The sequence below is a fragment of the Mixophyes fleayi genome, chromosome 11, assembly GCF_038048845.1.
Source record: "Mixophyes fleayi isolate aMixFle1 chromosome 11, aMixFle1.hap1, whole genome shotgun sequence".
In the NCBI taxonomy this organism is placed as follows: domain Eukaryota; kingdom Metazoa; phylum Chordata; class Amphibia; order Anura; family Limnodynastidae; genus Mixophyes; species Mixophyes fleayi.
Window position 1 is genome coordinate 45,808,444 of NC_134412.1, and position 17,646 is coordinate 45,826,089.

At 41.3% G+C, this 17,646-nt stretch overlaps 1 protein-coding gene across 1 annotated transcript in view; it reads right to left on the reverse strand.

Annotated features, from left to right (window-relative positions):
• Positions 1-1,876: 1,876 nt before the first annotated feature.
• The window catches only part of TTC36 (tetratricopeptide repeat domain 36), a 47,947-nt gene continuing 32,177 nt past the window's right edge, over positions 1,877-17,646 (reverse strand). The window contains exon 3 of the mRNA XM_075189723.1: positions 1,877-2,551. Coding sequence (XP_075045824.1) covers positions 2,286-2,551 — 266 coding nt within the window. The 3' untranslated portion in view covers positions 1,877-2,285. The remainder of the gene's footprint in view (positions 2,552-17,646) is intronic.

Here is a 17,646-nt window from a genome sequence, read left to right on the forward strand (position 1 = left end):
TGGGAGGCATGGTCGGAGTCATTTGTGAGCAGCAGTGTAAAGGTGAAGGGGCATGTGTGAGAAAGGGAGAGAGAGATGGGGGGCATGTGACAAGAGGAGGGATGGGGTATAATGTGTGCCACTGAGTGATGGGGGTTTATAATGTGACCCAGGGCCAGGATAGAGGTACCTACAGTAGCACCATACATGTCTTGAGTACATATTAAATGCAGTCGAGACTTGCATTTAGGTGGGGGCCCATAGCATATGTACAGCCCAGGGCAAAAGATCATCTTAGCCACCACTGACAACAAGTATCAACAATATACCTGAAGCTGAAGTGAGTATCCGGGCCCTCTTAAGAACATCTTGGGCCCCCGGGCACAGCAGTGCACCGGGCCCTTATATATACAAAAAAAAAAAAAAAAAAAAAAAAAAAGATTATATATATATGGGCCCTGCAGCCCAGGGGGGCCCGTCAGAGGCAGCAAAAAAAAAAAACCTGAAAAAAAAGAAGAAAATACTTACCTTGCAATCAGCTGGCGATCCGGCTCCCTCCCTGGTCTCCTCCTCCGTCGCACTCCGCAATGGATATCGGGCGGGCGTGAAGTATTTTCTTCTTTTTTTTCAGGTTTTGGTTTTTTTTGCTGCCTCCGACGGGCCCCCCTGGGCTGCAGGGCCCCCGGGCACCTGCCCATTGTGCCCAATGGGAAAGACGGCCCTGGTGAGCATGGTACCTCTTAAACAAATAAATGGCAGGGGGCCCAGGGCCAATATGTTGTTATGTTGTGTTTTGTTATTCTCATTGAAAGTAGACTTATCTGTATAAGTAATTTATAGTCAGCATAAAGAAGTAAAGGGAAGTGGGGAGAATTGAACAATAAATTGCAAAAACAAATGATACAATACACAGTATGGGTTCTGAAGGGAAGGGTGTTCGCAGTTTGAGGGTCAAATAAAGGAAAATAATAAGCCATGCAAACATTTACTTATATTTATTCTATATAGAGTTTTTCATAGATACTATCGATTTAGTGAAAATATAATACAAGGAACTCTCAGCTAAAACTAAACTGCAGTAGACTCAGTATAAGAATACATTTTATAATATTCAAAACTAGTATATACAATTTACAACCATGACAGTATTTGGGATATATAGTATGATTTGCCTCATGCAAATCTTCTTTGGGCAATGATACCAGTGTCGAAGTCATCAAATTGGATAAAGTCATTTCAATTAAAATCGAGCAAACTTGGTTGTCTTTGTCTGAAAAGATGTGTACGGTACGCTACGGCGTACAAGGGCACGCTACGGCGTACGCAGCTACTACACGTGGCAGCAACAGTATTTGGTCTTTTACCATACATTCGCACAAACACGCATACTTATAAAATAGTACACATTAATGGTAGTTGCAACACATAGTCAGTTATGTCGAAATATAGTAGTATTTATGTGTTATATTAAAGTTACAAGCATATTAGTGAAATATATGGAACAGGTTGAAGGAATCATATCATGAGTGGTATCATAATAAACCTCTTAACATTTCCTACTGTTTGGTTCACTCTGCAAAGGAATCGCAGAGTGCATACGCAAATTATGAATGATAGGGAATTATGAACTACTTAAGACTAAGGAATCTTGGTGGGAAGAGCAGAGCATACCCCCTGGAGAGATGACCCCCTCCTTTGGATTTCTTAGGATGAACTAGCCAATGATTGACAACCCCTTGGACCTTCCTGAAACCTGGACCAATAGAAGCAAGCTATACCATCTTCATTGTATTACTGTATTTCTGTGTGCATATAAGCAGCAGCTTCTCATCTAGTGTTCAGACATCTTGTCCCCAGACTTCAGGATTGAATGACTGCACACTGGATCCAGAGCGCCTGCGATAAGTAACGGCTGTATTTATTATCACTTCGCTTGAACATATTATACTACTTTATGCGAATAAATCTTTGTGCTTTGGAAACACAAATCGAGGTTCGACAATCGTTATTGGTTAGCGACAATACGCACTTAACACCAGCAACAGCAAGGAATTGTTATTTTCATCTATGCGACACCAAAAAATATAGGTACAGCCTCAATTTTAAGTTTCTGCTGTCTCACATAAAATAATTACAGCTATAATAGGAACTTTCACTCTTTGTATGTGGTCATTTCATAAAATGAGCTGAGAAAGTGGACACTGTGCACTTCAAATTACTTAGAAATTCCTAACCTGGATGTGATGTGCTTATAAAATTTGTCTATCCTTCATGTTGCATGCTTCTCATTAGCCTGCAAAATACTATCAGAACATTTGCATATCTGGTTCCTGCAGTTTTTGTATCATGTCCCTCAACATGCTGTTACAGAGAGCAGCATATGGGTTTAGGAGAATTAACTGCTGTTTGGCAAAATCACTGCCTTGATTGGCTGCTTTCTGAAGGTCTTTTCTAGCTGCTTCATCATCTCCTTTTAGGCGCAGAATTAGTCCTCGCTGTACCAGAGCCTGACATCCTGCAACACCTTTCCCTCTACTCAGTTCCACTGCATGGTTCAGGTCTTGCAGGGCACCTGGGGATGAAAGAGGAAGAGACAGTTGTTTCAGTATAATTTACAAATACTTGCATAATTATTATTAACAATTTATTTAATAACTATTTAATACAAATTTGATAGTCCAATATAAAGAGGCAATCCTAAAATTATCTCCTATTCATCTCAATATGGCAAAAATTTAATTGATGGTAACAAACACTTTTATTTATACTAAGATATCAAGTGTTCCACAGCATGCTGTCTCTTCCCATAGTGAACTAAACTATAGTCAAATTTTACATAAAAAAATGCAATATCACACTGTGCAAATGACAGCATTGAACATTACATAAAAACAGATATCAGATAAGATCAGCATATAAGACACAGAGCATCTGCTGGGAAGTAATCGCTCTTAATGTCTGCTACAATTATAAGACTCAAACTCAAAGATATAAGAGCCTTTCAAGGTCATTTAACTAGTCAAGCATTTTCAAAATTGCACATGTTACAAAAGTGCACAGCAGATTTTTTGAAACAAGTTTCCGGGAGAGGAGGCGTGACTGGAGGGCAGGAAGGGGAGGGACGAGGCCAATAGCGTAATTTTGGCCCCGCCCCCGCGAAACCGTAATTTAAGCTGCGGGGGGCAGGACCAAAATGACGCGATTGACCTCGTCCCGCCCCCTCCCGCCCTCCAAAATGACGCGATTCTCTGTGAAATCCAGGATGCGGGAGAAATGCCAGCTCGCCCGGGAGACTGACCCGAATTTCGGGAGTCTCCCGAACTTTCCGGGAGAGTTGCCATTTATGAGATTGACACCAGGCAACACTCACTAGACAACTGGCTGACATCTATTGCCCCACCTGCAAAAACAGTGTTTTATCCTCCACCCAAGCACTGCAAACCAATCACAGAAAACAAATCAATTACACCCATGTGGTGAACCTGTGTGTTTGTGTGCTGCAAGAGAATCCCTGAGGGAATTTAATCCTGTATGCAGACTCCTTTGCATTGTACCTATCCATCTATAGTAGGCAAATAAGTTTGTCACATACCCCTCCCATTAGTGTCATCAACCTCGGTGAAGGGGACACCACAGAGAGCGCATTTGGACATCTCAGTTTTTATGCAGGCTCCCGGGCCTATGCTTCACTGTATAATTGTAGGGCTGGATCGCTAGGAACCACCAAATTAACCAGGCAGTCACTTCCTTGTTCCTATGCATCCGCTTCAACAGTGAATGATCAGTGACCAATGTAGCTTGTACCCAGAAAGTAGTATCTGACAGCCTCTGTGGCCCTAGTTTGGGGTGTACTCAGCACCAGGCTATGAACCCCTTATGTATCAATTGATATGATTATTACCCAATATAGTTCGGGGAGGTGCTCCAGTACTGTTTGGGAACATTAATACATAAAAGAGAAAAAAAGGAATAGTACTGAAAGGAGCACTCTTTTTATCAGATAATAGAATTTTTTATCATTTGTATATATTAAAATGAACAACCTTTATTGGTAAATTTAAAATTAATAAGCGAAATGTTTAAAATACGAAATATGGTGCAAATTGACCTGAATATTACATCAGTTAAAAAAGGTAGAAAACTACCATGTTGGCCTGTTGCTATGTATATCCCTCTTATTACTTAGTGGAGTGTATTAATGATACGTAGTAACTCAGGGTAATTATAAGCAGGGCTGTGGTAAACCTTATTATTTTGAATCCACCAGGAGGCAGGCTTGTGTCCGCCTACTGAATAGACTTAGCTAGTCCACATGAATCCTTATTACCACTCTCTAATCGTTATTATTATTATAAGGAGTGAGGAAATAACAAATCTAATGATTCATCAGTGAGAAAAGTGATCCCTGTCAGGGTATCACTACTCACTGGTTATAAGGGTAGAGACTAATGTGCTATATACATAGTCTAAGGAAGGTCCACTGGTTAATATGTCCACCAGCTTATAGAGCCCCTTGGTTCTAGACTGACTGTATAGATTGTTGTAAATTCACCCTAATATCTTCTATTTGGTGTATTATAGCGCTGAATTATCTGGCTGAATACATCGCTACCTATTGGTAGTGATTCTTGGACTGCTAAACCCTATGATACATTTCATGAATATAAGAGATTATATTGTTGTAAAACACAGATACTCTTAATTATTAACTAGTGAGGACATAGCACACAGGCTCAGCGTGAACGCCAACGCGCGTTTCGCTTATGAGCTTTAACGAGGCAACCAGACTGACGGTTCCAATTGGCTTTATAAAGGGATAAGCCCGCCCACTCTATGACGCTCGTGTGTAGCGTTAGATAGGATACTCTGCATTCCCCTGCCTCTGTGGCCCAGTTGATTGCTAAGCACTCACGTTCTACCATGGAGTATTTCTTCTCCCGTGGCGGAATATTGCAGCTTTTAAAGAGTATGGGTTTCTCTATCCCATCAAACCTCTGTGAGAGCTCAGCTCCCAAACCCACTCCAGTTGCATTAATTTGTAGATACAATCTCCTGTTGAAGACTGGTGCTTGGAGTATTGGTGCTGAGCTACTTAAAGATCTTGCTAGACAGCCTTTGCTGCCAGTTCAACTTGTCTGGACAAGACTTTTTAAGACGCTCAGTAAGAGGATCAGCTCTGTTGGCAAGGTTCGTCATGAACCGGCAATAGTACACTACTATGCTCAGGAAATTTCTCAGCTGGGTATTCCACACCAGTTTAGGCCAGTCTCTGACAAGCTACACTTTGTCCACTTGAAGCATGTGGTAGGATAAGGTGAAGTCACCCCCTTAGTATTTAGCTTCTAGCATGACCAATGCACACTTCTCAGGATTGGCAGTCAGACCGCCAACCTGACTGATGCCAACATTGCCTGCACCTTGGGTAGATGTGACCCTCTACCATGGGAGTGTATTACTATATCGTCTAAGTGTGCAGCTGCATACTCCTGGTGCGGCGTCAAGAGCAGATTCATGGCCCTCTGAAAGGTGGCAGGAGCCCCATGAACCCCGATAGTCAGTACCTTATACTGAAATAATCCATCTGGGGTTGAAAAGGCTGTCTTAGCCTTGGCAGATGGCATGAGGAGGATCTGCCAGTAACCTTTGGTCAGAACTAATGTGGTAAGGTACTGACTGTTGGCCAAGGTTTCCACTAACTCTTCAATTCTAGCCACTAGTATGTGTCTAAACAGGAAACTTCATTTAGCTTTCTAAAATCAGTGCAGAAATGAATACTTCAATTTGGCTTCGTTACTAACACAACAGGGCTATTAAAGTTGCTATTGGATTCCTCAATGACATAAAGTTCCAACATTTTATTAATTTTCTGTCTCACAGCTGTATGCCTAGCTTCAGGAATGCAGTATGGTCTTACTCTCACTACAACCCCTGGAGGTGTAACTATATCCTATTCCATGCAACTGGTAAATCCAGATACTTCAGAAAACACATCAAGGTTCCTCTGAACCATTTCCTCAATTTGTCATCTCTGCTCCAGCGACAGATCGTCCCTTATGGGAACTTTGTTTCCTGCAAACTGCGTTTATTAATGCGGTTTGTGACTCCTCCCTCTCATGCATTGGTTTCAGGAAGTTGATATGATATGTCTGGATTGGTTTCCTCCTGCCTGACTTTATAATTAACAAGCCCAACAGTCTGAACCACCTCCTACGGCGCCCCTGCCAATGTGTGAAGAGTTTACTCACTTGTGTGGGTACCAGAACTTTGTCACCAGGTCGGAAAGTCCCAATTACAGCTGACTTTTCATAGTTCTATTTCTGTCTTGCTTGCACCACATGGGTTCTTCACAGTGTTGCTCCCAGGCCACCTTAAGAACATCCAAAATGCCCCTTGGCTGTCTGCCATATAACAGGAGCTAAATCTTGTGAATGCTTGAGGCACCTCTCTCATTGTGAAAAATAAATAGGGTAACAACACATGCCAGTCCCATTTTTCCTGCGCTACTGCACCCTTAACAACCGGCACAGCTCTTTCATGATGTGGGTCATAAAGAGAATACACTGATCAGTCAAGATTTATTTGGGAATACTCAACCAGGTGCAGTACAGGTGGAGTTCTTTTGCTATTGTACTGGATTTTATATTACTGGGTCTATACCATTGGAATGGGTCCGACGTTGGATAAATTCTCTGACATACCAGACAAGTCGGGCAAAACTTCTTTTTTGCATCGTACAGCCCTGGTTAATAAAACCTGAGTAATATAGACTCCCAGGTTTTGTCTTCTCCCAAGTGTCTCCCACACAGATGTGTATGTGCAGCATTAAGTACAAGTGGTACATGGATTTGTGACACGAACAATTGCTCTACAATTTTATCTTGAAATTTAGAAATTCTATGCAGCAAATCATTTTTCAGAAATTAATAGGCAATACCTTCTGAAGGCCTGTCAGCCATTTCTACCTAATTTATCTCAATGACATTTTTATAGACATTTGCAAAGGTAGCATCTCCAAGTTGGTTTCGGCCAAATCTCTCAGTAGAAACAAGTTGGATAACATTGACCAATCTGAGTCTTTGTTGGGAGACGTGGCAGCTTCACCCAAGCTCTCGCTAACAAATGATGACAGGAACCAGTTCTGCATTGGAAATTGCCTAGCCTGCCTTTGTATTTTTACCATCCATTTAGTTGGTGGAGGTTTATTCTCCTGAACAGTACTCTGTTCAGGTTTTGTGGCAGAGCATGACACTTTCTCTCCCTTTCACTCAAGCTTGTTTGATAAAGTTGGACCTTTAGATGGTGGTTCAATTGCCGAGATATCCAGCTGGTCTTGCTCCTGGAGGATCTTTTTCAACAGCTGAAACTCTCTGCCAAGTATTAAAGGGTCAGATAGCTTTGGGGCAACTGACGCTATTACCATGACTGTTTGTCATCTCCCATCCGTTACTGTGAACTAAGAGACTGTATTTAGCCTTGGATCATCATTGTGGAACCAATTGGTACTGTTAAAACTTTTATTATTAAATATAGCCAGGTGGGCTGCACATGGACCAGTTCGAATATAAGGGGGCTGCAACACTGTTTCTGGCTACCCCCTCCAACCATGAGGACAGGAGTTTTGAAGCCACTAAAACCCTTTCCAAGTCATAATAGCATCCGAGGGGTTTAAAGAGGGAGTTGCACTTCATCAGCTAGGACCAAGTCCTGTGTACATTAATTTAAGCAACTATTGTTTCCTTTCAGATTCTGTCAGACTTCTGGGCTTCATCTCAGCAGGGGAAATGACTAACATCCATCCTACTCATTTCCAACCCTTGGTCATCTCTCAGCCATTCACAGGACCTTAGAATGACTTTTACAGGATGGAAATTTTCCTCATGGGGATTTTGGACATGTTAAAAGGACCCTGCAATGGAAGTTCCGAGTGTTTTGAGGATTTACTGAGCCTGGTGTTAGAGCTTTGAATCTTACCAGCTCATTTGTTATACCTGAATCTTGCAAAGGGCAGAGTAGCGTGATATCCTCAACTTCTAGAACCACTTCGCTAGATGTTCTCCTTTAGCAGCCCCCTTTGTGAAGAAATTGTTACATTCCACAGTACTCGGTTGCCCCTAGGACTTAGGTTTGGGTAGTAGCAGTTGTTGACCTGCCCGATGGAGAGAACAGAAAATCGTGGAGGTAATGAGCAATCAGGATATATTAGCCGAACACTGAGCCAGACAGGCAGTCTGGCACTTGTCTGATGGAGTGGACAGCTCACGGTAACAGGTAGTGAGCAACCAAAATGTAGTTGGAGGAACGCAGAGTCAGACAGGCAGGGATCACAAGTAGAGAAGACAGCGGAATCCTTTAAACAAGCCAGGGGTCAGGATAGGTAGAGATATAAGATCAAATCCATTTAACAAAGCCAAGAGTCAGTAGTGGAGAAGACAGCAATTCTTGTAAACAATCCGGGTCAAACACTGGTAGCAGAACAGGCACAAGGCACATTGGGTCAAGCAGGATATGCTGCCGGGAAGAAGTCTATAGAGGCAGCAGCACCAAACAGAACTGCAGGATGATTAGCTGCATTAGTGTGATAGGTGACTGCACACCTGAGGCTGCTAGACTGAGAGCTGAATGAAGCTTGTAACTATTTCCCTACCAACTAGTTGAATCTGTGAACTACAGTGTCACGAGCCGCAAGTCCACTGCTGGTCGCCGCGGCTCGTTTCCGGCTGCCTCTAGCATCCCGGTTGTAACTTCCATCTATACTTCTCGACTGTCAAAAGGGAACAGCCGTGACGTTTTTCACAGCTGGCTAAAATGACAGCGGCCTGGCTATAATGACAGTTGGGCACACGCGCACTGGGGAAATTAATTAACAGCCTCCCTGCCGGTTATAGTTCTCAGTTCCTGTTAACTATCCTGCTCCTGTGCCTTGTATCTATTTTTTTGGATTGGATTGCTTGTGTATGACCCTTGGTTTTTGATTCCCTGCCTGTTGCCCTGACCTCTGCTTCCAGTGGCAGCCTGGGCTGGGGGGCAGGGGGTGCATCTGCCCCCCGGGCTGGTCCCTTAGTGTACCTCCTTGGGCTGGTGCACCTGTGTTTTCCATTAAAATAGGCTGCTGAGTCGACTCTTGTCAGCCCTCCCCTGTCTGCTTTGTTTATGAACCTTCCTTATTTGCTGCCAGCCCTGACATCTTGCCTGTTCCTGACCACAGTATCTGCTTCGGACCTTAGACCACGCTTTGTTTACCTGCTACTCTGCGCTGCAGTACATACATAAACTTGTACTACTCTGAGTATAGGACCTGGGGGCATCCGAGTACCTGTGAGTGTAACGAGCTCTATGGGAAAGGTGGCTGCTATAGGTGAAGACCTCTCCATCTTGTTCTACAAGTGCATGATAGTAACCGCTAGCCGTAACATACAGGAATCCTACACATAGTAGTAGCAGTAATTGCACAGATGATAGACCAAACAAGCAAACAGAAAAACTCCAAATTTTTAACATTCTTCTTGAGGAGGGGTAGAAGGATCCCAATACAGATGTTTCCAAGTGTTTCTTTTATGGAAGTTATCCATTAATGTTTTAGCATGAAGATCTCTGGCTGGGACCCGGGCCATATCTTTCTAGTGGACAAATTTATTAGAAGGCTGCTGAAGAAGATTATACATAATCAATTATTATATATATATTTCATTTTCCTTCCTTAAGTAGCCATTGATAAAACTGGTTTCTATCCTCCCCACTTTATATAGCAAGACAGTAGCATTTGTCTGTGAGGTCAAATACATTTACATATGAAAACAATTGGCTTCCAACCACTTACATTAGTCCCTCCCCCAGAAGTGTCAGTAATTAACTTCTGCACAATTTTTTTTTTTTTACAGAGACCTGCTTACACAGACACACGAAGAACCTCACTCTCCCTATTTGGACACATGAAAAGTGTAACGTATATGGGCCCATCTGGGCTGTTTTAATATGTGTTAATAAGGGAATATATACTGGTTAAAAATGTTGAATATATGCAGTGTATAGACCCAGTGTATACTGGCAATGTTTTACTGGTAAAAGCTATAAACTATAGGAGCTGCATTAGGACAACATGAAGGGCTGGTATATTGGAAAAATCACATTGTCAGTAATGATGTGGTGTTTGAATGTGAATTGTACTTTGGTTTGTAGAAATGTTTGTGACTGTGATATTGTAACATTGTAATAAATTATAGTGAATACATTGTTTGTAAAGATATTTTAAATAGATGTCTTACATTGTTTGTAAGTAAGTGAAGATTGTTAAGAGATATTAGATGGAAAAAAAAGGTTGTTGTGGATATCTGTGTTGTAAGAAGATTGCAAAAAGTTATTTCTAAAAAATATCTGACAGAGCCATAAGCCATGTGGTCTAACGTTTAAGAAGTGTTAGTTTGTCAGTGATTGAGAGATATTGTTACATATTGTTATTTAGGAAGATACAATTAAATAAAATAAGTTAGTTTAAGTGTTTGGGAAATTCTTACTTGGGAAAGATTGTATACATTGTATATATTGAAATACATTTTATTTGACTGTGCCTATAATATAGCTTGTGTTATAGACCTCTCCCTAATGGAGAGTACTGGACAATGTGTAATGGCTACTAGTTAGAAATACAGACAGTATTGTGTAACACTGTCAGTGGCGCACGCAGGGGGGGTTTCTGAGTCTCTAGAATTTAAGACCACTTATTAAATCATGTACCATGTTAATTCGGTGTCTAGTTTCCTTGCTGGACAAATTTCTTACTCTGTTATTTCCAAATACAAGAAGACTTCAGTGGAAAATCTCCTTCACTCCTCTGTGTGTCCTTATCCCGCTTCTCTGTCGCTTCTCAAACCTTTCCCTGTCTGCTGCTTACCTCTGGAACTCTATCCCTATTCATCTGTGTCAAACTCTGTATCGTTAACGGTCTTCATGTTTATGCTTAAATACCATCTCGGCTGCAACTCGCCTATAACTGTTATAATTAATTAGAACCAATGCTTAGCATATCAAACTACTTGGCGACTATAATGTGGTTATATGAAATTCCAAATGCTTTCTCCTAATAAAATACACTGTATTCTGTATTGTAACTGGCATGATGCTGAGAGTGATCTAGTTTTGCTTTAGAATCGGTCACTCCTCTATGAAGTCACCGCCGAGAGACTTGGTTATTTTTTTTATTATCAAAATGGGTCTCAAAGAAATAGGACATTAAAGAGATCTTATAAAGTCCAATTTTAGCACATGCCATAGGTAAAACGGGAGGGGGGGGGGTTCCTAGTGCATGGAAAACCCCCCTCCAAGCCTGGGGCACTGTATAAATGAGTTGGCTGGACCCTGCCCCCGGTTCACACAGCTCTGCTTGAAAAGGGAGAGCTGCGTGCACCCAACAGTAGTCCACGCAGCATTGTCCATGTATATTATGGGGATAGGAAGAGTTGGAGAGCAGCCAAGCACTGTCTAAAATTATAGCCACGCCCCCATGCATGCTGGCCACGCCCACTGGCGACGTGGTGTGGAAACCCCCCTCTACAAATCCTGTGTTTGCCCCGGACTGTAAATATATGGTTAAGATAACAATATAATTGAACAATATGGCTAGATCTTCTAGTGACTCCTGGAATTATGGGACTCAGTAAAACAGGACATGTAATAATTTCAGTTTTGTTATTCAATATGGCAGGAAGGTGATATTTATACAGACTGTATTGTATAATATGCTTTATATATGATTGTGTTAATTAGAAGTATACTGTACTGGTTTTATAGCCACATATCTTGAGTGGCATAAAGCAGGCAATTAGAAAAATGGCCTCCAGGGTGCCACATGCTGTTCAGAAAGCATGAGATGAGGTTGGCCATTTTAAACAGAGACGTTGATGCAAGACTTGTCTGTAAGATAAGTTTTAATTTTATAATTTATTTTATAAGTTTAGTAGAAATAATAATTTTGAAAAAGGTTATGAATATAATTTTCTCTTTAGTTATTATCTTTTTGATGTAGTATAATAAGAATTTGTGAAGAGCTGCAAACATTTTATGGATTAATAATATAGATTAATTACAGTAATGATAAACCAAATCGGCGCTAGAAGATACTTACAGCTATAAGAGTAATAGAATAAATTACACCTTAACTATATCTGCTGCTCCCAGTGGGCAATCTACTAAAATTGCCCCTTAGGAAAACAAGAAATAATGAAAAAATGGAAATGCTGATATAGTAGATGATATATATTCAATAATTGTAAAATATTCAAACATGTAAATACATATAGTAAAAAATTGTGCAATAATATCCACAATAAATTGCTAATTGAAATCACTAAACCGGTATAGATATGCAGTCTGCAGGCGCCATTCTAAATTCCTTCTGTGAAAAAGGCCAGACAAATGAATATACGTATATCCTTACTCCTCAATATAATCCTCAAGAAGCATTGCCTATTAGTGAACCAGTAGGACAATACTGTTAAGAAAAGTCTCAGATGAACAGATCAGACATCGAACAGATCTTGTAGAATCCTCTGTACACAGATATATCAACGTCAAATACCTTGAGCACGTATTATAATTCACCTTAAGTGATTGATCTCAAGATAACGTCCATAGTGGATTTATTCGATAAACACAAGGCATTAATAGACGTGTCTCATTCCAATCTCCGTTAATAGGATGACAGTTCTTATTAGCCAATCTTGGCAAAAAAAATCTCATTTATATATGCACAAATCTTAGCGAGGAGTCACTTATCTGAGCTGGAACACAAGGACGTTTAAGGAATCCAGTCTTTCCTAATCCCATGCAAGTCAGCCAGCATCCAAACAGCAATGTTAACTGAAAGTGATTACATCACTTAACACGTTTCTCTGCCCGTGGCAAGGTTGACCTGTAAGTCTACAAAAATCCCTGTGGAAGCCCATTGGTATCTACCACACTTTGGGGTATATTTAAGAAATAACGGTAGTGCACTATCGTGCACTTACCGTGTAAATTAGTCCGGGATGTCTCATACTCAAATTTATTAAAGGTGCATCGCAGCAGATATCATGGATATCTGCTGCTTTGCACTCCTCATCGTTTTTGCGAGCAGTCACCATACAACAATATGGTGACTGCTCCTGGCCGCAGTCTTAAAAATATTTTTTTCGGGAACTTGTTGTGTTAATGTACGCCAGCTGAAGCTGGCGTACATTATCAGAATTGAAGAAATCCAATGCTGTCAGCTCTGCTCCGAAGAGCAGAGCTGGACAGCGCATGTGTGGAGGGATCACATGATCCCTCCCTGTCACTCAGCGCTCTCTCTCTGCAACGATTGTTGCAGAGACAGAGAGGGGATCTTTGCGCGCATGTCCAGTTCTTGGAACTGGACATGCGCAATTGAAGAATGAAAAGAACGAGGAGAAGACCCGGAGACAGCGCTTCCGAAGAGGGGGGTAAGTATGTTTTTTTACATCTTTTTTTTTTTTACAGTTTTTTTACATCAGTTCCGAAAAACTGCTGTTTCTGTGCAGGGTTGTACATAAATGTGAGAAATAGTTCAATCCTTATCATTGCGATAAGGATTGAAAACTACTTTTCACTTTATGTGAATATTGATAAATGTGCCCCTTTGGCTGATATCTTTATCTTCACCACACACCTACCAAGACTCGCACGATCGAGAATCATTGCTTTGAATCATCTCTAACATGCTATAACAACCTATGTCCCTACTACATTGACGGCAGCAGCAAGACAGATTCAGTCGGCGGATATACGAATAGAGCGCGCATGCGCCACTCCCCGAACAGACTCCGACTACAGGCAATGTCCACCCGTTATTTGGGAGGAAAAAGAGCACCTAAACCACAGGAGGAGAACATTATCCCCGACTGGCCGTGCCCTCAATGAAATGTAAGTTCATTGAACTTTCTATACGTACACAGCATTTGGACATTTATGGTTACGTATCCGTCTGGACTTATATGCATTTTATATTCATTTGATACACATCCCTGCATACCAGCATTATTGATCCACCTTGTACACCCCTTCACGTTTATAACTTTTATGGACTCCAATCATGCCTAGCTGGATTGATATCATCATATTTGAACTACGAGTTTACTCTTTTATTCTGATCACATTAGAAGTACCTCAATAAGAGTTGGGACTTTTATGCTTTATTACAATCTTGAACCACATTGGAAGCCATTGTGCCTATTCCAATATTTTATTTTATCTATATCTGTACCGGCCGGAATATGTTTATGTATGTTTTGTACAAGAAATAAATCCCAATATAAATCATATATTTACTTTATGTGCCCAGAACCTATTTCCGATTTCTACATTATCTCTTTGGGAGGGTGGGGATTTCCCTCCACACACCTCTAGGTTCTCATTTGTGGCTGCATATACATCTTGAAGGTAGCGCGGCCTTACCCATTCTTTTTTCTTGGCTTCTAAGATATTGAATAAGTACTCGATTAACCCTCTCAGTTTGTCCATTAGTTTGAGGATGATAAGCGGACGAAAAGTTAAATTCCACATCTAAGCTTGAGCAGAATGATCACCAGAATCTAGCTATAAACTGTGAAGCCCTGTCAGAGATAAAAATTAGAAGGGATCACATGGTAATTTAAAGATGCTCTGGATGAATAACAAAGCCAACTCTTTGGCTGAGGATAGCCCATGTAGAGGCACAAAATGTGGTCAACTACCACCCATATGGTGGTGAACCCCTTAGAGGGAATAAGGTAAACATTGAAATCCATTGAAATAAATGTCCATAGCTTACTGGGAATAGGGAGTGGCAGAAGATGTCCCATGGGGGGTCCACTAAGGCTCCTTTTTTTAGCACTTTTATCACAGGCTTGAATACATTCCTTTCTGTCCTTCCTCATAGAAGGTATCACTGATATAGGTAGGAGATGGTAGTTACTTGCAAGTATTTACACTACTGAGCTAGGAGATGTGGAGTCTAATGCGCCAATTGTGTTCACCAGGGAACCCCGCAAGGAGATTTGGACTTTGCTGCATGGGAAGTGCAGGACATGGTGCTCTAAGTCAGTTACTAGTGAAGTAGCTAGGTGAACAAAGAATATACACAGACAGTCTGAGTTTAAGCCAGCCAGGAATAAAGTACAGATTTGATATCCAAAGAGTGGTTGGGGAAGCCAGAGGTCAGAAGCCAAATGGTAGCAGAAGTACAGGAATCGGAATCTAAGAGAGTAGTCACAAACAAAGCAGAGTGAGGAACCAGGGGATAACCAGATAGTGAGAACAGTGAAAAGGTTACCAGGTGCAGGATACAGGAACAAGGAGGAGAGCTGGAGCAGGGGATACCTAATACTTTGACATCCTAATGGTGCCAGAGTCTCCTTAAATAATGAGGCAGGCTAATTAGGGGCTGATTAGGAGTCTCACGCGGCAGGTGATGTCACCGCCGCCAGAGCTCAGGATCGTGTCCCATTGCCTGGCAAATGGATTGAGCATGTGCCGTAGTGCTGCAAGTACGGCTGGGGGAAAGGTGTCCTGTTGCTGAGCAAAAGCCACCAAAAGACCGACGACTGTCCCTGCACGGCAGCAAGGAAGCAGGAATGGCGCCTGACAGAAGGCCACTAAACGGTACAAGACAGATCTTGGAAATTCTTATAGATTCCTGGTTTTCATTCGATTCTCTAAAAGCCATTTGCATCAGATGCTTAGGGACAAACAAGATATTTTGCGGAGTTTACGATGGAGCCTGATTCTGAGATGATTTCAACTGCATAGACAGATTCCGGTTTAGAACAACAACAATTTTTGTGGAAGGTATAATTGGAGCTGGAGGTTTCACTTCAGGGTGTTGTTGCAGAAAGCATCTAGAGAGGGCGTTAGGTCCAAAAGGTTATACTGAAGTTGAACCTGGAAAAGAATAGAGCCCAGTGAGCTTGCCTTGAGTTTAGTCTTTTTGCAGACTCAATATTCTGCAAGTTCTTGTGATCGATATACACAGTAATGGGGTACCTTGCCCCTTCAAGCCAGTGCCTCCATTCTTCGACGGTCAACTAGACGGCCAACAATTCTGTGTTGCCTACATTTTAATTCATCTCTGCTGAGGAGAATTTTTCATGAGAAGAATGCACATGGGTGTAATTTGTTTTCCAAGGGGTTAACCCATGACAGGATAGCACCGGCTCTGAGATCAGATGCACCCACCTCAATGATGAATAGTTGCTCGAGATTAGGGTACTTGAGCACGGGTGCTTTACAAAAAGCCTTTTTTTAATATAAGAAAAGCTTATGAAGCTTCTGAGGACCAAACCGACAAATCTGCTCCTTTACGGGTCATAGCAAGAGGAGTAACATTAATGACAAAATAAAAAGACAGTTGTTGTTAGCGCTTATCCTTACACTACATATCTGTGTGTATCTAGCAAAATGAAAACATGAGGTATTGGTTCATATTTTGATCACAACATTTAAGCTTGCATCCCAGCATCAGGGGCACCTCATTGTATGCAGGTCCTACACGGACGCTTTGAAGCAATATTAAAATGCAGTTAAAATCAGATGTACTCACCTCCCATATATAGATGTGTTGGAAGAGTACACTGTAAGGGATAAAAACAACAGCTAGTCCAGGATTTACTTGTAAACAGCTTCGCCGGAGAAAGCCATTATTGGAAATATACAGTGGACCTAAGTACCAGTTACCATGACAACTGCATCAGGACCACTTTGTTCGGAAATACATCTTGGCCAGACAGAAATCCCATAAAGAGTATTCTGTCTTAGTGAGGTAACTGTGAAGGACCATTAGCCACATTTTGTTAATTGAAAGTAATAATGGCTTAACATAAAATGACTCCGATATACTGTAAGGACTCCTGTGGGAATTGGCAACATACTGGGTGTTGTTTTAATTGTTCCATATTATTGTCTTAACTGTTGTATCTTCCATTCGTCCTTCCCTGTTTGAACAAAGAACGCCTAGATACTATGGTTGCCTATTGAGCATAAGTCCTAACACTCTAGTATTATCACACCACCCACAGTCAAAAAACATACTGGTAGGTTAATCTGACAAAAATGATGTGTGTGTCTGTGTAAGTGTATGTGTACTTGTATTCCTATGCTTGTGGGGACATTGACCTGTTTACAGCGGTAGGTGAAGTGGGCATGCATTTGCAACATAGGGTAGTGTGTGTTTGGGGGGGGGGGGTAACAGTAATGTGCATGTTGCAGATCATTGGTGATCCGATTGGAATTGAGTGAAAAATGGATGTTATGGGTGTATCTCAATCCACTGTAGAAAGAGGCTGAAGTGGAGAACTATATTAGGGTGGGGGATGGTTCCCATGGGCAGGGTTGGGAAGATGTTCTTGTATGAGCAATAAGCATTGAAAGCTTTAAAATTGCACCTTAAGACTCACACTATATACACAGGAACTATTTTCAAGCTGTGAACTTACACTCCTTATTTCAAAAACTATAAACTAACTATTCAAAGTATAAATATTAAAGGCTATAGACAGCAGACAAAACAGCATTCAACCCAAGAGCTCTACACTACACTCTTTTGCAAAAGTGCTGCATTTGCTGCTATCTAAAAAAATCTTATCACATATGATCTACTTACATCACAAGCTATATACAGAGTGCAAAGAAAAAAATATTTAAACC